General features: G+C 32.8%; 1 protein-coding gene across 1 annotated transcript; it reads right to left on the bottom strand.

Annotated features, from left to right (window-relative positions):
- Nucleotides 1–4,371: 4,371 nt before the first annotated feature.
- On the bottom strand, nucleotides 4,372–23,163 carry LOC134683801 (DNA damage-regulated autophagy modulator protein 1-like). Its single transcript, XM_063543105.1, has 7 exons — nucleotides 23,027–23,163; nucleotides 22,139–22,192; nucleotides 17,949–18,016; nucleotides 8,803–8,948; nucleotides 7,882–8,062; nucleotides 5,788–5,825; nucleotides 4,372–5,021 (listed from the first exon to the last, which is right to left on the bottom strand). Exons 1-7 carry the CDS (start codon nucleotides 23,098–23,100, stop codon nucleotides 4,833–4,835), a joined length of 750 nt encoding a protein of 249 aa, XP_063399175.1. The 5' UTR covers nucleotides 23,101–23,163; the 3' UTR covers nucleotides 4,372–4,832.
- Between the last annotated feature and the right edge of the window lie 618 nt (nucleotides 23,164–23,781).

Genomic DNA, 23,781 nt, shown 5'->3' with positions numbered 1-23,781 from the left:
TATTTTGTAATTCATAATAGAAATATATCATGATGACATATATTGAACAATATCATCTTGATGGGATCTTTTAAAGTACAAAGTCACGTTAAAAGAATCAATTCAAAGAAGCACAAAAATTCGCATATACAAAACACACCAGCACAAATTGAGATAATACACACATTGACGGGATGTTTAAGTACCGAGCCACGTCAAATGGATACCACATAAACAATCCAACAGTAAAAACAATAATACTAATAGAACAAAGACAAATGAAAGAACAATATTAAATGAATGGCTATTATCTATTTTGAATTTATTGATCTATAAAACTAATTTTTGACTCTTCACATTAAATAATCCGCGAAACTAATTTTTGACTCTTCACATTAAATAATCCGCGAAGCAAATTATGTAAAATGTGAAGAGTCAAAAATTAGTTTTATGGTTCAATAAAATCAAAATAAATTATTGCCATTCATTATAAATAAATTTCTATCAAAAATTAGACTCAAAGAACTTTTTACATTATTTATATTAACAATAACAACGTACACACATGTTGGCGTATGAATACACAACGTCAGAGTGGGCGTGTCACAATCAAAATTGACAACATTGAAAATAAAACTAATAATTTTAACCAATCAGAAGACAGTTAAAACACCAAGTTTATTTATAACACATTGTTAAGATGAGATGATAACTAAAATCAGTCCGTAGTATCTATACATCAAGACCAACATGTATTACTTGTGAAGATCTGTGAAGTTGATTCGGAATATTTACCAACAAGGTCTTGGTACCTTCCGATGAACTTTTATAAAAAAGGACGAGACGTTCATTAACTTTCTACTCGGATACTGATCACGTTTTTCAAAGTCTGAGTAGGAGCTGCACGCTCTTGAAAATCGAATAAAGTTGGGGGAAAATATATCCAATGTGCAGGTGAAGTTGGTATATTGTAACTAAGGTGGGGGGATTTATAATTTCATAATTAAAATCGTCTCGTTTGTCATAGATTCTGGTACTAAGATAAGTTTCATTCATCAAACGCAAACGTAAGGACCAGTCCGGCATTCTTTACTTGAATACTCACTAAAACACTTAATTACCAATGTTGTAAAGATTTTTTTTGAGAAAAGAATAGTGATCTTCAAATTCTTTGGAACAAATTGTCTGTTGATTGTTTTGAAGATTTAGAGCCACAAATCACAAGCTCCCTATTGAACATGGTAGATGTAATAATACAGTTAGAATCAAAAGACTTTGCCTTTTTTGTAATAAAAATGATACTGGTGATGAATTGCATTATTCATATTAGAATGTTAATACTTCGAAGAAAAATGGAAACATTGTATGTCGCATTATTATTTCACAAATGCAAATATTGCCAAATGCAAGCAGACTATGTCTCAAAAAATCAAATCAGAATTGATTAACCTTTTTAAATTTAAAAAGCTTATTTACTTAGGTGTATGTATTCTAAAATGGACTTCATACATTGTATATTGTGTTATCAACTGTTTCTTCTATTTTGTGGTAAATATTATCAGATTATTACATGTCATTTTTCATATCGCATATATTATCAGCCCTAGGTTCAATATCAGCCCAAGAACCGCATGGCTTGAGGGCTGATATTGACCGGGGGCTTATAATACTACGATATAAAAAATGACATGTTATGATCTTTTTATCATATGCGTCACAGTGTATATAAAGTGCGAATCCAGCTAGTTCATGTTTACTGTTATATGCGGGTATGTCTTTTGTAGAATAAAGGATCATGGGAAAACTGTATTTGTTTATGTGTTGAAAATATCAAGTTAAGTGATTTGAAGATAAGTTTTATCATATTTTCATTGTGATATGTCTTTATAATATACAAACATAGCATTACAGTTCAAATAAGTGTTATAAAAGCATCATAATATAGGATATCGATTAATGAAAGCGATCCATTTTAACTATAGATGCGATGAATTATCACTGTTAGTGCAGTCATTATTAGTGTAGAATTTTCAAAGATGCGAGGAATTTTTATTGTAGAATTATGTGATAAATGCACTTGCAACAAACGAAAAAACTTAGTGGATGACTTTAGGATTTATGATACATGTATTTTCAAATTGAAATACAAACTCCTCATTCATCCTTCATCAAATATATAGCTTTTCAAACTTGAAACAATAGCGATTTTCAAAATGAAAAATTCTAGATCCGCGAATGGATACTATCGCAGAGGTAAAACCATACTGACACATTTGGGTTATTGTGCACGAAATGCATGCTACAATTCATTTTTGTTGATTTTAGATCCTTTGGAACTCTTTGTGGGCTATTTCAGCAACTAGGCAAAATTTCCCCAAACTAGATACACGGTTAGATTCAGCATGTAAACGAATCCCAAATATCTATATTAAAGGACTTTTGTCTATAAATTTGGACCCCACATAATTGAAAAAGGGACCAAAAATATAAAAAAAAATGCATGCATCGGATACATTTGTTATTGAAGGCATGACTGTAACAATAGGATGAATATACAAAAATATTTTATTCTGGGGGTCTCATCGGGGGGTTCTCATCCCGGATCCCGCTTACTGTTTTGGCAGATTCCCGTATTCCGCTTGTTGTTTTGTCAGATTCCCGTATCCCGCTTATACTATGCAGTTCTCATTTTTTGTAATTATCCGTGTCCCGTTAGACTTCATTTCTCGTTTTTCACGACACAATCATTTTCATCTGCCACGCTTGCAAAAAATCGGCAATCCGGCGTCACGCTTATACCCAAATGCGACCCAATATTTAACTCTATTCTGACTCATATTAAGCCCATTATATATATTTTAAAAAAAGTAGCGTGGATTTTTTTATCCCTTTTTATCCCGTCTCGTTTTGTTTTTGAGCCATATATAGATGTCGTATGTGACAATGAGACAACTCTCCATCCGAGTCACAATTTATAAAAGTAGACCATTATACGTCAAAATACGGTCTTCAACATGGAGTCTTGGCTCACACCGAACAGCAAGTTATAAAGGGCTCCAGTGTAAAACCTTTTAAACGGGAAAACAAAGGTTCAATCTATATCAAGATGTACGTAATTAGTGGTGAAGTGTCATGGAAATGGATAAAAAAGTAAGGATAAAGATCCCTATACGCTTTACAAGAAACTAAATGGAATACATTTGAAATAAATGTTATTTCTATTGAATTTATTAGAGACTGAGTGTTTTAAAACCAAACTTTCCTCCGTAAGTTATCAAAGCTTTCTCTTACTTTATCTATTGTTTGAGCAAGTCGGCTAAATTAAGGCTTTACAGCTAATTTCCTAATGCATGTACAGCAAAACTTTGGTTGGCTTGCTTGCTTTGTTTGTTTAATTGTTTATACAAACTTTGTAAATAAGATTGACATTTTTAAACAATATGAATAGGCATAGTTTAACCTGTATTTTTAATATTTGAATTACATTGGGTGTTATCATAATGATTATCCAATAAAAGAAAAGCAAGCAAGTCAACTAAAGTGTTGCTCTACATGCTTAAAGAAATGAGCTGTAATAGATAAAAAAAATAATATTATACAGTGAAAATGCACCGCATATACAATACTAATGATTCGCTCCACAGTGAAAATGAAAGAATAGTATCATTTTTCGACAGTAAACATGAGTAGCATTACGAAATCACCATAGTGGAATTTAGTTAAATATGAAGAAACTGAATGACAAAACATATTCTACGTTATACAACTTTATCAATTGTATTAAAATGAATATTTTTTACTGCAACAACATCTCACCTGTTAGTTATAAAGCACCTGCACGATCTGTTTGTGAAATGTCATAAATATTCACCTATTTTGGTATATATTTCACAACTGGATGGCTTTAGGCGCGATAAAACCCCGCTCGCTTATCTTACTTTGCTTCATTTTCTTCAAAAATTAAAAAAGTTCGTCTGTTTATTTATCATTCTACATTAGACATTTATGGCATATACAGTAAAAATGATATTTTAGGATCCGCATTTTACATACACTGCGTCAACAGCAGAGAAAAATAACAGATTCATATATTGATCCTTTAACGTGGTTCCCGAAAAGAAGTTGAGAGAGTAAAAAGTTCACGGACGTCGGACCCCAAATTTTATACATTCAATATGAAATCTTTCTATCATATTCCTCAACACAGAAAAAAAACATATTTTTATATGGACGAATCGACAAAAAAATATTTCAACAATATACATAATGAACATTGTATGGAAAAGTCAACTTTTTTAAAGTAACTTTCTAAATCATGTTTCAGAAAAACTAAAAAATGCATTTATTTAATTAATTTTTTTAATTTAATTTAATTTAATTGTTTTGCACAATATACATTCCAGTATTCAAATAATTGTTTTGTACACTTCTTTGTAATGTTTTTTCACTGAAAGCATTGAGGTGTTTTTTCCGGAATTTGCCGAGTTTCACCGGAACGACATGTGATAACGTTACGGAAAGGCATGTGATAACAATCAAAGCATGTGGTAAACTTTTCTTATCAGCCCGCTAAGCACCAATTTGAAAAATATGGAAAATACTTTAATTTAATGCTATTATCATACGCTAAAAATCATATGTTATTTAGTCTAAGTATATGATAATGTATATTATTGTGTTCTCTATACCTTTGTATATGGTTTATTGAGAATAAAGATATATATTATATAAGACACAATTCAAAAATATAAATAATGATGATTAAAAGTCTCAATTAATTCGAACATTTAGTATTCTTCAAACAGGAGATCTACTTTGAAAGACTTTAGGTTCACTAAATGTCAATGCTATTTTCATTTCGAGCCAACATTATAAATCGAATCGCTATTTATATCTACTTTGTTAGATTTAATGTTGGTCTCATCTAGCTGTATTCTCCAGTCGTAGTGACGAAATTCTGGTATAAAAGTCAAAAAGTAAAACGAAACTAGGAAAGCTAATATCCATTCTAAAATCGCTGCTTTTCGTTTGATTGAAAGATCCTAAAAATACAACAACAATATAGAAATGAATTAATTTTTTTTAACGAAATATTTACTTAAGTTAAGTTATATTAGTAATATTATAATACGAAATATAATCTTAAAGAATTCTTTAGCCGGTTTCACAAAGCTATCTTACATTTTGAACATGTCTTATGATCCTCTTATGTCTATCTTAGGACAAATCGCAGACCTCGCCTTGGGGTTGTGTAATGATGATTTATGTAAAGATATCCTGGTGCAAGGTCTCAAAATTTATAGATATAAATATTTATTTATTGAAAAAAAGACCATCATAAGACATCTTTCGTATTGTCCTAACGTATTACATGTACAAACTTTACAAAATTTCCTTAGTTATGACCACATTGTGAAACCAACTTAAGACTAATATATGTCGTAAGACCATCCTAAAACAGTTTCGTGAAACGGGTCCCTTTTTTTTCAATTAACTAATAAAACTCACTCGATGCCAATGATTCGCTATAAGATAACTTAAAAACACAATTAAATTCCATTGGCAAATCAAATGTTCAAACAACAACATTGGCACTGATTAGATTTTACAAAAATATAGATTAATACCTAATAAATACTGTAATACTAATGGAAGATTGATGAGTTAAAACTATTAGATATAATACGTTAAAAAAAATGCACATAAAAATATCAAAATTCTCTATAAAAGTTTGCCTCAATGTGTTTATATTTCAAAATGCATCTTATTGTATTATAGTACTACATTTGTAAACATCAATTCACTTACACTGTTAGATTGTTTGTACTGTATAGTTACAATGAATGCTTTGTCTGGTTAAGGATAACAACTTCAAAAATTATTTCTGCAATACTGGCGAATTCTCTCTAAGATATCAAACTAATAATTTTTTATGATAATTGTATGATTTTCTTTTATAGCAACAATCACATTCTGCATTTTCATAACAATTGAAATTGGTAATACAGTCAACATTGAATTCTTTTTAACTTAAATGTATATTTCGTGTATGTGAAGAACTTTAAAAAGTATACGTATTGTGTACACGGTAGTCGAAGCATGTTTTTTGGATACCTTAATAGGTATCAAAGGTAACAGGATTACAGTTTAATACACCAGATGCGCATTTCGTCGTCATGAGACTCATCAGTGTCGCTAAGATCTAAATAGATATCAAGCTAAACAAGTACAAAGTTGAAAAAAAAATAAAAAAAGAATGGCCAACGTAGAAACAAGAATCTTGTCTTAGGGAGGGATAAATCCTACTTTTTCAAGGATCCCTCTGATTCAAACAAAAAATTCTCTGAAACTAATATTATCAAGGTGCTTGATTTCTTGATTGACAACATATTTGGTACGCTCGGAGATCGTGTTTTTCAACAGACTCGGCATTCCAATGTGACAAAACTGTGCCCCTTTACTTGTCGACTTGTTTCTTTATTTTTATGAGGTTGACTTCATGCAGGAACTTCTTATGAAGGCAGATGAGAAGTTAGTAATATCCTTCAACTCCACTTTCATGTTCATCATGTATAATTCAAAATTTGGTGACTATGTGGAACGCATCTATCCTATCGAACTAGAGATAAAAGATACTACAGGTAAGTCGGCCTCATATCTTGACTTACATCTAGAAATTGACAATGAGGGTCGGTTGAAAACAAACTTTACGACAAAAGAGATGATTTCAGCTTTCCAATTGTGAACTTTCTATTTCGAAGTTGCAACATTCTAGGAGCACCAGCATACGGGTTTTAAATCTCTCAATTGATACGATATTCCAGGGGTTGCATTTTCTATCCCGATTTTCTTGATAGAGGGTGTAAATCACTCTTTCGTTAATTTAACTGACTCCATCACGAGTTGGTTGACCGTAATGGAATAACCGTTTAACAAATGATATCGGATATGTTCCTTTCGTCGTAACTACAATCCCCTTCCCTTTCATGATTGTGACCTACCGAATTAGACTATTTACCGGGTTTGTTATCACATAAACAGCACGACGGGTGCCACATGTGATGTATGATCTGCTTACCCTTCCGGAGCACCTGGGATCACCCCTCCTTTTTGTGGGGTTTGAGTTGTTTATTCTTTAGTTCTCTATTTTCTGTCATGTGAACTGTTGTTTGTCTGTTTGTCTTTTTCATTTTTAGCCATGGCGTTGTCATTTGGTTTTAGATTATGAGTCTTTTGAAGAGCACTGCGGGATACCGGTCGGCCTCTAGGGTACCACCTCAACCTTATAGACTTATGATTTTTACTCCTAAGTCGATACCTCTGAATGTTGAATATCAGTCACCTAGGGTGTCATCTGCTCAATTGCTTTAACAAAATTTACCAAGAATCAGTACGCAAAATAAACAGCCTTTCCTACCTATAAGCTACAAATAGCTTTTATAGCATAATTTACCCCCGATTTGGTACCCTTCTTTAAGGAAAACTATTGGTCCTCCATAGTACCAGCCGCCCATTAGTCATATTTTGGTTAACTCCTGAGACAATTCCTCATCAGGTGAAATATAAGTCCGCTAGAATACTTATAGATATAATATAAATGCATTATTCATCCTTTAGTCGAAGATGAACTTTCAGATTTATAACCAACCATCTGCACAGTAGCCGTATCACAATTTTATGAAACATTTTGTTTGTAAATTTATTGTTCATAAGATATTATTAAGCCCATTCCAAATAAATGTTGCTGCCAATAAGCTATTTAAACATTAGGAGAGCAGACGACCTCCAACATATTATAGCAAAGAAATTATATCTATACTTTAAACACATTTATAATCCTGGTACTTTTGATAACTTTTAAATGTTTGCTACATGCTGATATTAACAGTATAAAAAGGATACTTCCTAGTAGAAAAGCAAACTGTAGAACCGACAGCACTATTCTAATAATATTTATTATAATACTGCTCCCAGGAATGTCTTTCAAAAAAAATGAAAATAATGACTGCATTGCTAAATATGAAACTCCAACACCAAAGGCCAATACAGCACCAGTGTTGTGTACTCCTTCGTGTGTACCAACCTAGAAAAGAGTAAACCAATCATTGATTTAGATCTGTTCACACATTTATGACACAGGACAGTAAGACCACATCTTATTTTACTTTGTTTACTTGAGGTAAAATTTTCGAGGCTAAGCAGCCTCAATTGAAGAGAGTAACATACAACAAATATCAAACATGCTAGATAGTTTCATCGGTGAAAACGAAGAATATGTGTTTAAATGCTTTCTAATATTATATTTTTTTGTCTTAAGGTGGTACCTAACACTACAGGGAGATAACTCTGTAATATCAGCTAAACGTTTGAATAACGTTACCTTGTGCAGGCAATATAAATCTTCACAATGATCGAAATTAGTGTTTGTCAAACTGCTATATAACCAGTGTAATTTTTCTGACAAAACGATTGGTTCAACATTATGAAATTTGTATATTTTTGTTAAAGGAACATTTTATGAAAATTAAAGGAGCCAAATTAATTGTAGTGCAAGTGTTGGGTACCACCGTAATTCTACATAACTTCAGTTACATCGTTCTAGATCTATACTGGATGTAAGTTACTTGACTTGCTGTGGACGATGGTTTCACACAAAATGCACTTTTAATTCATTGCTTCAAATTCCAAAGCGGTTGTCTAAATTATTTTCTATGATGATATATAACTATAAGAAACACCTTTTTACAAATAAGATGCTGATAACAACTGACTAAGGGCATACGATACAGTTACAGGGGAGATACTAACTGCTTAATGTCTTACCTGGAAGGTAGAAACCAAAGCAATACCAGACAATGATAAGAGACCAACGACTGTTGTAATTATGTTTACTATGTATCGAGGCCGACTTTTCTGGTAACTGTAGTTTACTTTAATCTGTTCAAATCTAACAGTTATATTGATAAATGCTGAAAAACAAGTGGAAGACTATTAATATTATATAAAAGTGTTTCTCAACAATAATTATATTTGTTTTTATTTGTCTCAACTGTTTAAGTCCCGGTTGTAACGCGGTGAGGGGGACACCAGATCAGTATGCACATGCTTGTAAAATAAAGTCGATAGATACCAAGGGGTCATTCAACGTCGAAAATAAAATGTACGGTGACCTAAAACTGTGAATATCTGTGGCATTTGGTCTCTTGTGAAGAGTTGTCTTATTGACAATCATACCACATCATCTTTTTTATATTGACAACGCTACAAATATAGAAACCATAAGATTAAGACTGGGTAACATGAACCCCTACCAGCAACCTTTGATAATAGCATGTGTGTTATAGAGGTATGCAGATCCTGATCAACATGTGATACCCGGGTTGATTTTCAAGTAAGCACAAACCCAGTGATTAGTATAATTTGGTAGGTCATATTCGGGGTAAAGGAGGACAAGACGAAACATCCATCGTCATCTCTCAAATATGTATTCCATAACGGTCAACCATATCCTGATGGCATCCGTAAAATTGTGACGGGACGATTTGAGCTTCACCACTAGAAACTTGTAAATCGATAAATGTCGTCTACGGATTTGAGTGCAACCTTTGCGGATTGGTATACGTCGGTGAAACGAAAGGAAGGCTAAACAAACTTATGTGCGGTCATAGATCAGACATTTACCTTAATGCTAACGACATTCTATACCAGCATTTCAATCAGCCCGATCATTCCATCGTTTCTATGACAGTTCGCATTATCGAAAATATATCACATAGCTATAACAATCCTTATCTTTCAACAACTCTCCGTAGACAAAAAGAAGACTACTGGATTAGACAATTGGGAACTGCGACACCTTATGTGTATTAGGTATTCTATCTAGTGTTTCGTGTCACTCGATGATTGTGATGAATATTTTCAACGCGACTCCTCGACGTGAACGCAGTCATAGTCATCGCCATTATATATCACCTTCTCTGCATGATGTCTCTATTAATGACTTGCTGCCATTTATACAAATACTGTTAGGTATTCATCACATTCGCACAAAACTTTATTCATAACCTCTTTCAAAACTTCATTCTAATGCAATTATTTTGTAACAATTGTTCTGATTGGATGACAGCAAGCGTAAAATTCTCTATCTCCTTGTCTGTAACCAAGGAAGCCGACATTTTGAATTTCGGAATATATTGACATGTTATTTCTACAATAATAAACAAAAAACCTACTTGTTGCGCCTAAAAATCTTCTTTTTATCAAATTTTATTACATTCTGAAGCGGCACAGAAGCAAGCAAACGCCCGGTGTTTACGTTTCACGCCGGAAACATAGCTATGACGTCACCTAGTGTAGGGACCAAAGAAGATAACATCTTTTCGCGGAATTTTCTTTTATGAAGATTTTACACTGAAATAATGATTATAATTTAATTATAAACTTGTTTTGCATTAGAATAGAGATAACTGTATTGTATTTGAAGCTTTTCGGACGTCCATCGGTAGTTTTACTGTCGCAAATACCCGTTTACCTGTCTCCGCTCCGCGTCGCCAGGTAAACTAAATTTGCGACAGTAAAACTACCGATGGACGTCCTTAAAGCTTCAAATACAATACAGTTATCTCTTAATTCTCTGTTCAATTTATGTTTGGAATCCACTGTTACAAACTCTCATTTAAACCAATACAAACTTGAAGCTATAATTACGGATATTGCTAGTCAGAGACTTTTCAAGCCAGCCCGCATTGTAAAAGATGTAAAAGAGGAAAAGAACTTTCCTTAATATTTCCTTTGCCAACAAAGGTCTCGATGGCGTAAATTTATGCAATATTCTTCATCATAAATTAGTTCAATCGAAAATACCTCCTTGTTTCAAAGACCAGTCTGTACCGATTATTTCTTATACCTATACCAAACCTATTGCAACTAAAATTTTCAATTACAAACACGTTTTGCCGGATCTTGATATTGACGACTTGAAGTCTAAACCTCCTGATTGGACTTGTGCTATTTCCCAATTCACATATAATCCTGCTGGCCACGTTATTAAGGGTGACTTCAACATTGTTACTAACACTTCTCTACGAAATGTGTTATCGAAAGGTCCGGAATATCGTGAGCCTAAATTCCATCAATTGGAAAAACAACTTTTGATGGATTCAGTCGAGGATTATACCAGGCAATGGGCTAAGCACGATAAGGAAGACGTACACTCTTTCCGAATAGATTAAGGCAGTGAGGTCGTTGATACAAATCAGAATTCAGAAACTGAATGGGTCCATCAATGCCCATGCTACGTCAATCTTTAAAGACCCAAATGTTACAAAACACCTATCTGAACTCCATGACATAAATGTTGTTGTCCCCGCCGATGAAGCCCCAAAAAAATATCGTTTTTGTGTGTAAAAGTCATTACACAAACTGCTTGATAAACGAATTAAGTATTGACAATTCACTTGGGAACTCAACATATACCCTCCCGACACGTACCAAAGAGGAAATCCTGGATAATAATAGGTCTGTTCTATGTTCCTTTTGCATTGCAACCAAAGATGAAGAACTGGATCTTCCATCACTGTATTGGATACCTAAACTACATAAGTGTCCTTACAAACAACGGTATATTGCTGGGTCTTTCAAGTGCTCCACGAAACCTCTTTCTTAATTATTAATACCAATTTTATCAGCAATCAAAGACGGGCTTCAGAATTATTGTGAACCTGCATATTCTAGAGGTGGCGTGAATCAAATGAGTACGGTGACCAGACCCAATATTTTAAAAATGTAATCGTCAAACATACTATATGGCTATAACATATATCATTGGATTCGGAAAAATTAGTACGTTTGGAATATCGATGTCGTCAAAAAGAAATGTGGTAACAGTTTTGCTTAAATTAAGGTCAAAGATCAAGATACTATTTTCTTTTTTTCTTTCTATATTTTCGAAATTGAAAGATCTCAGCAGCATCTTGTGTTAAATTTCAAATCAACTAACAATGAATTATCCCAAAAATGTTAATAAAGGAATTTATTACTTAGTAATCGATTTATTCTGAAAATTTACGTTTTTCAAACACTTGTTCTATGAAGAGGAGAAAACCTTTATCGGGACTCCGGGATCAGAGTGTTTTTAAGCTTGGGATTGACCCTTTCGTGATCCGGAAATTTTTTTTCTTCGAATTTCGTGATGTCGGGATTTTAAATTATTTAAATTCGGTACCTCGGGATATCGTATTTTTAAGACCGGTATTTTCAGGATCAGGACCCCTCCTACCCCTTTCTATTATACAAAATCAATAGAAATTCCGTTTAGGTTACAGTAGTTACCTTGATAGGTGACAATCAACCTCAGCAATAAATGATAAATGTTGTTTTCGATTAAAGCCATCTATCCCGAACGTTTATTTTGCCAAAGCTCATACATGTAATTGCAACCAAACACTACTTATTACCTTCAAAACAGTTACAATTAAAAATTAAAAACCAATTGTTCAGAGAACAATTGAAAGTCTTTCCACAACAAAGAAATTTGGATAAGAAGGTAGTTTCTTCATACTGATGCGATAAATGATGGTTTAATTATCTTTTTGAGTGATATAAGGGAGATAATATGCTACTTCCGGTAAAATGAATGTCACATCCTGTCTCATATGATAGCTTCTTTCACACTGATTCCAAAAATATATAGTTTCTATATACTTTTGTATGTAGAATGGGAGATAATTGGCCACTTCCGGTTTGTTGGAAGTCATTTTTAGTCTTCAGTTATCTGTTTTATGTATCTATATGACAAAATATATGGATTCTGGGTACTTTTTGGTGAAAAAATTGCAAAAAAAAGCTACTTCCGGTTTTCTAAAGGTCACTTCCGGTAGCCATTTTTCAAGGTCATTTGTCACTTAACCTTTTGTATGAGGTCAAATGTCTTTATAATGAACTTAATTGAAGTTATAATCAAATAACCTCATATCAAGACATTTCAGGGGCAACAACTCCTATAAGATGCCATTTAATTGTATAAGACTAAATGTAGCATATCTTCATTACTACAAAGCTGACATTTTGAACTTGTTCTTTAATATGTATCTTTCAAAGTGTCAGAAAAATTGCAAAAACAAGCAAAAGTCACAATTGAGAACTTGACCTTGACCTTTGACCTTGACCTCATTTTCTAAGTTAGGACTTAGGGGACTCAAATAAAAACATTCCAGGGTTATACGGTTAACTGTTTATGAGTTAAATAAACATACCGACAAATTTATTTTGTAAAGGTAGATAACTCCTATAAAATTTCATCGAATCGCTTCGATCGAAATACGCCAAAAATTACTGAGGATGTAACGAATAATTTGTAAAAAGAATTTTGTCGCTATCTTGTTTTGTTACGAAGGAGATGCACACAGAGTATAAACAGTGAAAAGAGAGATAACTCTTACATAGAAAATGGTTCGCCTTAGCAGGGTGAAATTTAAAAGCGCATAAACTATACGATACCATATGAGAAATATCTAAGCGACATATTGCGAAACAAACATTTTGCGCAAGAACAAAATTTGGCGGAAGAAAAAAATAAAAAAAATAATAATAATCAGAACAAAAACAATAAGTCTTTCCACAGAAAAGTGGAAAGACTTAATGATCCACAAAACAGATTTCATCCAGGAGTATCTTATGATTCATCTGTCAAGGAGTTCTACATAATTCTGACCCACAGGAGCAAAGCTCCGTACATGTAAGATATTGTTGTGAACAAACACTTTTCACTTGGAGATTTTTCCTTACATGAACACACAAGATTCTGCAAGAATTCTGCTGACATATGCCCTTCAAAATAAACAGTGTGTACAGAATAAATTAATTTTCGCCAACCGTATTCTATATATGACGGAAAAGGACGTTGAATAATGAATGATGCAAAATTGCCGATTCACAGAGAGGTAACCGAACTTAACCTACATGTCTACTGGTGGCAAGCTTGACGCGCATTTTATTCATATCATGATGGAATGATTTAAAGAGGTTTTTCCGATCATACATCTTCGAAACTAAATTCCTTCGAAAAAACAAGGGCTTCATCTTCGTCAGTACTCCCAAAGCTCTGTAACTATCGTGCGTGTCCTTCAAAGTCTTGCAGACTATTTTATCACTACTCCAAACAGAGACAAGTTGTGTCGCATCCGGTAATAGTATGTACAGCAAAAGGCAGTTTATAAATTGTTGGGGAAAAGCCAGCATATAGTTGGTGAAGGGGTAAAAGTCTTCAACTACTCTTTACACTGCTAATGTTCTCAATCAGCACCCAAACCTCGCATGCACGTGTCATCTGTTTGTAGTAGTGAACACTCAGAACAATCACGCCCGTATGAGAGGACCGTATGATTATTCTGTCGCTCTTTTCCATTTCTGTTAACTTCATCTCAAAGTATAAGGCATACATTATCAGAGGAATAGTGGCCCTTGTAGAGTGCTAACTGAGTTACGACAGTCATTAACATTATTGTCTGAAATAACTGACATTTTCGGATTTACAAACGTTCCGGCTAAGTAAAGCTCACTATAAGGTGGTATCATAGGGGGTTTGTCGTAGTTTTGAAGAAGAAAAACTACCAAAGAAGTTAGGGAGAGGCTGTTGGTTATTTTGAACAGAAAGAAATTTCTTTTAATCAGGAATCCTTCTCCCTTCAATAAACTGGTACGCTTTGGTGGAAGCCTTAGTCATTGTGCGGCTTTCCTTTTCAGCAGACAACTTTATTGAGTGTTTATGTCTTAGCGGTAAAGAAACGTCTGCTACTATGTGCGCTAGAGAAAATCATTGGGCCATACTTTCTGTTATCACCAATACAATTAAACAATGCCATACCACCTCTCATACTGGTGTAAGTTGTGATTGATGGGCCAAAGGAAGGTAGGGAAAGTGCACAAGAGACATCAGATCGAATTGGTTCACCAAATCAGGAATTTTAACAAACGACCCATACTCTTCAACACATTGCTGGCAGAAGTCTTTCAACAGAACTTAAAGCAACGTTTTCTCTACAGTAAAGGAAGGGACTCGGTACTTCTTCTCTTTCAGACGATACACTTTTCAAAGGTAAAGCACACGTGTTGCCTTTACCAGGTTCAACCCACTACTTTATCTTTAAAATTGTCCTGTACCAAGTCAGGCACATAACCATTGTTATACTATAGTTCGTTTCTGTGTGTGTAACATTTAAACGTTGTGTCGTTTGTTTTCTCTTATATTTGATTGTGAATTCACATTACTACGTGTCACGGTACTTTTCTACCCCAAATTCATGTATTTGGTTTTGATGTTAATATATTTGTTATTCTAATCGGATTTTGTCTAATGCTTAGTCCGTTCCTGTGTGTGTTACATTTGTGTGTTTTATCGTTGTTCACCTCTTATATTTAATGCGTTTCCCTCAGTTTTAGTTTGTTACCCCGATTTTGTTTTTGTCCATGATATGTTTACGAGTTTTGAACAACGGTATACTACTGTTGCCTTTATTTGACTACTAGGACCTATTCGTAGAGGACTTCCTAATTCAAACATTTTCCTACATGTCCAAATTCAGACTTGGTTCTTTTTTGTATTTTGTTTTATGTTTGAAATATCATATAATATTGATTACTTTACGTTTTTACGTAAAAATAAATGATGAAAAGTAATTGAAACGTTCTCTATTAAATGCAAAATATTCATAGTGTTCAATTTTTACAAAAACTCTTCAATAACGGATTTATTTTGCTTAATTTTGTTTGAAATTGTTAAAATAAGGTGTTATAATAATGTATATACTCACAAAAAGGAGATCACGAATGTTCTTTTGGAATGTAGGCCTAAAATTTTTTGATATATTTTTTTTCTTTAAAGTAAGGGAACGAACTTCAAAGCCCATTTTACAAAAATTGCACCGTATGATTTTTGACGACATGTCAAAATGTAAAGAGTAACCTTTGAAATACCATTACTGTGATTGATAGCCGCATAGTTTGAATGACGATTAAATCCTTAAATAAGCGACTTTTCGCTACTTGGTCACCGTATTAAATGTTGATACTTAAAAATTTCAAAGATCTTTTAGAGTACATACAATCTAACTCTTTTTCACCTTGTAACAGTAATAAAACATTTGACTTTTCTACTCTTTACACAAGTATTCCACATTCCAAACTAAAAGACAAACTGAAAGAGTTGACATTGCTTTGCTTCATAAAAAGAATGGCCAACGTAGATAAAAGTATCTTGTCTTAGGGAGGGATAAATCCTACTTTGTAAAGGATCACTCTGGTTCAAACAAACAAATCTCTGAAACTTATATTATCAAGATGCTTGACTTCTAGATTGACAACATATTTGTTGCGATTGGAGGACGTGTTTTTCAACAGTCTGTCGGCATTCCAATGGGAACAAATTGTGCTTCTCTAATTGCTGACTTGTTTCTTTATTATTATGAGGCTGACTTCATGTAGAAACTTCTTAGGAAGAAAGGTAATATCCTTTATCTCTACATTCCGCTATGAAGCCGATGTTCTTTCACTAAAAAATTCAAAATTTGGTGACTATGTGGAACGCATCTATCCCATCGAACTAGAAATAAAGGACACTACAGAAGCATTCAAGTCGGCTTCATATCTTGACTTACATTTAGTAATTGACACTGGGGTTGAAAACAAAACTTAACGACAACAGAGATGGTGTCAGATTTCCAATTGTGAACTTTCCATTTCTAAGTAACAACATTCCAGCAGCACCTGCATACTGTGTATACATCTCCCAAACGATACGATATACCCGTGTTTGCATTTCCTATCATGATTTTCTTGATAGAGGGTTGCTGCTCACAAGGAAACTAATAAACCAAGAGTTCCAAATGGTGAAATTGAAATCATCCCTTCTTAAATGTTACGGTCGCCATCACGAGTTGGTTGATCGTTATGGAATAACCGTTTCACAAATGCTATCGGATATGTTCCTTACGTCGTAACTACAATCCTTTCCTTTCATGAATGTGACCAACCGAATTAGACTATTTACCGGATTTGATATCACATAAGCAACACGACGGTTGCCACATTTGGAGCAGGATCTGCTCACCGTTCCGGAGCTCATGAGATCACCCCTACTTTTTGGTGGGGTTCGTGTTGTTTATTCTTTAGTTTTTTTATGTTGTGTCATGTGTACTATTGTTTTTCTGTTTGTATTTTTCATTTTTAGCCATGACGTTGTCAGTTTGATTAAGATTTATGAGTTTGACTGTCCCTTTGGTATCTTTCGCCCCTCTTTTAAATTGGAACCGCTTGAATATTTTTTGCCAGACGGCAATGGTTTGTCAGCAATGTCGCGGCGGGTGAATTAGAAATTTAGTGCAGCTGGTAAATAAATATATGGAACAATTATTTATGCATCTGTGTAATCATTTTCAATGAAAATGTATATTTTTTATTTATATGAACAAATCTTGTAAGAGCACCTTTTTTGTTTTCAGGTTTAAAAATAAGCAGCAACGCCTTGAACGAGTTTTAAAAATGATGTTCCTTGAAAAATAAAAGCAATTTGGCACCTGTATTTCTTGTATAAATAAAGAATGATTAGAAAAAATGCATACAAGAGTTATTATTCGTGGACAGATGGTATGTGCCTAGGCTGACCCATTAAATGGCAGTTGTCTTAATTCTTTTGTTTATTTTAAAGGAGTGCATGTTTTTTATTTGACTTTTATATGTGTTTGCTGGTATTACACATTGTTTGAACTATGTCTTTGGATACTTATTGGTAACTGTTTCATTAATGTTCGTTTATTGAAATGGAAAATTTCAAAGCATGGAACATATCTTTGCAATTAAGTGACAAGTGCATATTATTTATTTTATATCTTAACATTTGTGTTAGATCATTCTGCCATTTTTGATGGACGAAAGCGTGAAGTATTTTTTAAACCTGTTAAAAACTTTGCACTCACCTAAAAATCCATAAATATTGAAAAGTAAACTGAAAGCCGAAGCTGATATCCCTTTGTTTCCTGTGTCACTAAAAATATAATTACAATAATCTGTAAAATTATTTAAAACAAGGAGATGGTTTCAGAATAATCATATTTTTTCCACCTATAGCGGGTTCCTAGTTTAAGGAAAACACTGGCGTTTTACCCCTGTGGTTTATTTTTTAACCATGTGAACCAATTTGGTTAGAAGGTGGAATAATCGAACACATCTTTTTAGCGATATTCCCATAAGTTGAAAGTGAGCAAGTGAGGTTCCAATTAGCCTTAAAAAAGACGGTCACGGACGAACTCATCATATTAGTTCTTTTAAAATGTTGTAGAATATTATTGCAAAATGTATGCAAATAAAATAAATAAACTTGAAACAAATGGTCAAATGAACGGAAAATAAAAATTATGCATAACAAATAAACTAAACTTTTACTTTCATTCCCAGCTACGCCAATTCTTAAGGAATAGAAAAGCGGTTTATTCCTTGAATGCCAACATCCTTTGATCTACCGACAATTTACCTGTAAAATAATGTTGGCATTCGAGGAATAGGTGCAAGAAGTTATCACAACAAAAGTGCATGCTTATAAAAACAATCATACTAATTAAACAGATAGGTAAAATCTAATTCATCTTGAATTGGTCACGTTGTTAACAAAAAAAATTTGCTGATACTGTGCTTGAACGAATATGGATTCTCTTCAAATGAAATTTTGAAAAGTGTTGCATCACAAAGTCAACATGTGCATAATCATTTTACGCAAATTATACAGCAGCCTCTTTGGACTTTTAACTTTTTAACTATGTTTTATTATGTTCAGTTTGTTCATGGTATTATTCTTGGTAGTAATACTACACCCTTTTTGCAAGTGTTCATGAAATGATATTGATAAGGGGTTTATCAATAGGCATTTGCAACTCATCAGTGTCCTAACAAAGACGAAGATGTTGTATGATTGACATTGAGACAACTCTCCAAAAGAGACCAAATAACGCAGAAATTAACAACTATAGTTTTCAACAATGAGCAAAGCCCATACCACATAGTCGAACTAACTATAAAAATCAGTTGAAAACATCTTATCTCATCAGATGGATGCAAATAGAAATATTACACAGAATGGACGTGGCCAGGTACTTGTATATCCCAACAACAAAAAGACACTTAAGAACAGCCTCTGAGAAAACTTGCAGTTACTGACAGCTAGTTCAAAGTCACGTACACTAATACAAAAAATCAGGTCTCTTTAGACTGAATTCTTGTAACCCTATTTTGTGGATTTTCTTCAAACTTTGTAAACTTTGTAGAGTACCATCTTGAAAGTTATCAAATTTACTCAATTATTTTTGATGATTTTTGAAGTTTAAATTAGCTAATTGTTCAATTAAAATATTCATATATTCCTTCTAAATATGTCTTATCATGTTAATAAACATTTTTATTCCTCCAAATTTTTTTCAATAAATACATTTTAGTAAAAAAAATTCATTTTCTTTCTTTCTTTAAATTCATAGTAATTTAAACCCTTGAATTTTGCTATTTTTTTCTTATTAAAAACTGATAAAATGTAGCAATTTCATCAAGTTCACTTATTATTTTTTACAGTTAAATACTTATAAAAACACCTATTGTTATTATATAAACATCCATTGAAATATTTTTGTTGGCATTCAAGGAATAGGTAACATATAAAATGTTGGCATTCGAGGAAGACACCAGAAAAGCACCGACATCAAAAGCAAAACTTTTCATTTATAACGATCATGGAGCGTGCCATTCTATACCCGAGGAAACATATTTAACATCCCCATTCTTATTAGACGTGACTGCGTACTTGTACATCCCTCACAGTCACTTTGACCAGGATTTTTACTGCCGGGTTGAAGACTATGAGTGAACATATTTTAATTCCCTAGTCACCTTGGGGGATTCTAATGTTAATATAAAAAGGGCAAAACAATCATCTTTTTGTTAAATAAACACATTAAAACATTTAAAGTGGTTGTTGCTCAGGCTAATGTCTCCGATATGTCCCCCCTTATATATACCTTAATATAAAAAAAAATGTGCTATATAGCTTAATATTATACCTAATATAGGGGACATTTTTGACATTAGTTTGTGCTAAACCAGCCATGCGTTTCGTCTACAAACGAATCGTCAAAGCGCCAATATTAAAACTAAGAAAGTTTTAATATCAATATAGGAGACTGATTCATGACCGTGCACATATTTCATTTTTCTATCAAACATAAATATATGCAATTAGTTCTCAACAAGAACTTTTTTAACCAATCACTCATGGCAAAATCCAGGACGGGTCCAAAAATGCGTTGCATTGTCGTGTCTAACGTTTTAAATTTCTCAATTTCCTCTCTTCTTGCAAAAAAAAAACCGGTTTTTAAAATAATTTGCTCAAGGAAACATTTTACCAACGTATATAGAAAAAGGGCAAATCAACATTTTTTATAAACAGATACTTCTGTATTGAAAATCAGACGTGTTTATTGACTATTTTTGTGAATTGTGAGATGCCAATTAAAATGAATTGATAACTTTTGTCGTTGAATAAGCATTTGAATGACATACATTTAATGCCTATTTATCCCGACATTTTTCATGGTAACGATGAAACAACAGAAAATGTATGCGAAACATTTAATCGAATCGAATTCTAGTTACGAGGTTTCTCGCATAGTTTACACTCTTTCCTGGGGAAAATATCAAAACTTAATAACCCATTAAAATAATAACCTCTATTCTGTTTTTCTACAAAGTTTCACCTTTTAATCGGGTAAAAGAAGTGTACATGTTTTTAAGGTTAACTATAGAAACATCTTTACATACACAGTTTTATCACACCCAAACCTCCATGTAAATTACTCTTCGAAAGATTTGTGAACGCATCCCTTATAAAACATTCCCAATTCAAAACCTGCGAGTTAACCAAATACTTAGTATTAATTGAGAATGTAAATTATGAATATGTCAAAGGGCCAACAACTCGATTAGATAGCAGACAACCAGCAATGGGGTTTGTTCATAGGAACTTCTTCTATCTCTTTCAATCAGCTCCTCGGAAAGCCTGTTATGATGCATCTGTTTATTAAATATAACAACACAACACTTTACTACAAAACTCCTAACACAAACACTGTTTTTTTTTCTGGACAAAAAAACAGCCACGGTATAGCCAAAGAAATTGCTCTAGGCATCACTAATACATATAAATGAATAAACAAAACTGTAGATTATTCTTTACTAGGTTTCAGCGTGAAGCAGTATGAAATTGGAGAGTGAAATACTTGTGTTACCGTATGTCAACGTACTATCCTATCATTGTCAATTTATATACTATGATGAGTTAAGTTGAATTTGCTGTTGAGTGGATATTTGACACGATGGGTGCCATATGTGGAGCAGGATCTGCTTATCCTCCCAGAGCACGTGAGATCAACCCTAGTTATTGGTGAGGTAGTTATTGGTGAGGTTCATGTTGTTTATTCTTTAGTTTTCTCTGTTGTGTTATGTGTACTATTGTTTGTCTGTTTGTCCTTTTCAATTTTAGCCATGGCGTTGTCAGTTTATTATCGATTTAAAAGTTTGACTGTCCCTCTGGTATTTTTTGTCCTTCTTTTTTAAACAAAAGTGTTTTATATTTGATCCATTAAATGTTGGTCAGCACTTACCAGCAAAACTATTTAAAAAAAGCACCCCATATCCAAAAAAGAAATGAAAGTAAAGTATACGTTGCAATTCGTTCAGTATTTTACGCTAACTATGAGTTGTGCACAAGTTGTACTTTTGTTACCATGTAATTTAAAATATGTTTATGCTTCAAAACCGTTCAACATGATTTGATAAAAGAAGCACATTGTTTTGGAATTAAATCTATTACCTCTGACTGCCATATTAACTACATGTAACTAGCACCGATACACAGTTTGGACAATCGAAGATACTACATACCTGTTAACTGTTTTTAGAGTATAGAATATATACTTTTTACAGGAGTTGTTTTCTCAATATCAAAATTTCAGAATTTCATTTCTATTTGCATTGCTTGTGTAAAAAGTGCTCTTTGGAGTCCGTTTTGTTTTACTGATATACAATAAATGTAAATATATTTGATTTTGGGTTATATTGTTACGATTACCTTATGTATGGAAAATCTTTTTTCACATCTCCATCATGGGTGGACTTCAGATAGCTAAAAAAAGGAAATATATTTCGTTTATCAATTCCATAAAGCTATGTATAAATAAGATATAATAAATAAAATTGAGAATGGAAGATATGATTGCCAATGAGACAACTATTCCCCAATGTTCAAATAAAGAAGACGTAAGCAACTATATGCAAATAAGCGGCATCAGTTTCAACAATGAGAAAGAACGATGTCGTAAATTCGGTTATAGAAGGCTCGAAGTTACATTTTAGATACATGAGTATAGAAGATAGGGTATGATTTTTTTTAACTAATACCCATTAGTAATGGTAATTATTACACTTAGTAATACGTAATACGTAGCAAAACATAACGAGAACGTAGCATAAACCTAGTAAAACCTAGCTTTCAGAATAATGTTATAACGGGACAAGTTTTGGATATAATTCAAGAACGAGATTTCAACGAGACTGAAAAGTCAAAAGAATACATTCTTTAGTTCCATTTTTACAATTAATCTATGAAATACAAACAAGAGGGTGATTTACTACACAAGAAAATGTCTTTACCAAATAAGGAATATATGGCAGTTATCCATTCGTTTGCTGTTTTAGAGTTTTGAATTTTCCATTTGACTAGGGATTAACAGTTTTGATAATTTTTTGTCAGAGTTCATTTTTTGTAATTTTACGTTTCTCATGTGATTTTAGTTTGGTTACCTATCAACGATTACGGTTGATTTGTCCTAAAATGTAAATAAACTTTCCCTTCTGTAGAACGCAAAACAACGGATTGTCCACTTTCTCTTTTAGTGATTTTCATACCTTATTACTCAATTTACAGACATGTTTTATCAAATAAAATATCCATACTCACGGTATTATGCAAGCAAATATCATTTCTATGGCCAATATAATTGGATAAATCCATGGTTTTATGTAATAGATCATAGCTGTAAAATTCTAACACACACCGTTATAACTTCCTGTTATGACTACATGGTATTAACACGTTTAAATGTAATATACTGTTTACTTTTGAAATCCGAAATTTAAATTTCTTACAAATCAATAAGACGTATGAACAATTACTACTTTAGAATTTGACCCATTAAGTTTATTGAATATGGTATATTTAAATAGATTGTTTCCTCGACACAAATTATTTCTCTCCTAAAAGACTTTTTTTTAAATATAAACCACAGGTCATTGTCGTTTTGATTTTTCTTTAAGCTCGATGTTTTTGGTTTTTTTTTAACTTTTTATTTCGGAAAGCTCCTATAGGGTGGGGCAAACGACGTGTTGAGAGTAACTTTTTAAAAGTTATGCTTATAGTGATTGAAGTTGGAAAATATAATTAAACACAAAAGTATAATTTTAGTGTTGCGTAAAATGTATGTGCCAACTAATTATTTTAATATACGTTAACAAATACATACTGCAAGTAATATAAAGCGATTCACTTTGTTAAGAAAATTCTATGAATAAAAACAGAATCAAAAGTTCTTTTCCATTCTTATAAGTTCAGTGATTCTTATAGTTCTAAGCATGATACTTGAAAAAAGAAACGGGGAAAATAAAACTTGATCGTTTAATTTTTAGACTCATTATATAGGCCATGTGAATATGAAG

Source organism: Mytilus trossulus, chromosome 9 (genome assembly GCF_036588685.1).
Source record: "Mytilus trossulus isolate FHL-02 chromosome 9, PNRI_Mtr1.1.1.hap1, whole genome shotgun sequence".
In the NCBI taxonomy this organism is placed as follows: Eukaryota; Metazoa; Mollusca; class Bivalvia; order Mytilida; family Mytilidae; genus Mytilus; species Mytilus trossulus.
This window is presented reverse-complemented; position numbering and strand designations above follow the sequence as displayed.

Coding starts and splice junctions, on each gene's coding strand:
- LOC134683801 (XM_063543105.1), bottom strand. CDS start 23,100: ATGATCTATTACATAAAACCATGGATTTATCCAATTATATTGGCCATA. Junction 18,017..22,138: donor AAAGATTTTCCATACATAAG/GTAATCGTAACA, acceptor TTATATTTTTAG/TGACACAGGAAACAAAGGGA. Junction 5,022..5,787: donor AGTACAAACAATCTAACAGT/GTAAGTGAATTG, acceptor TTGTATTTTTAG/GATCTTTCAATCAAACGAAA.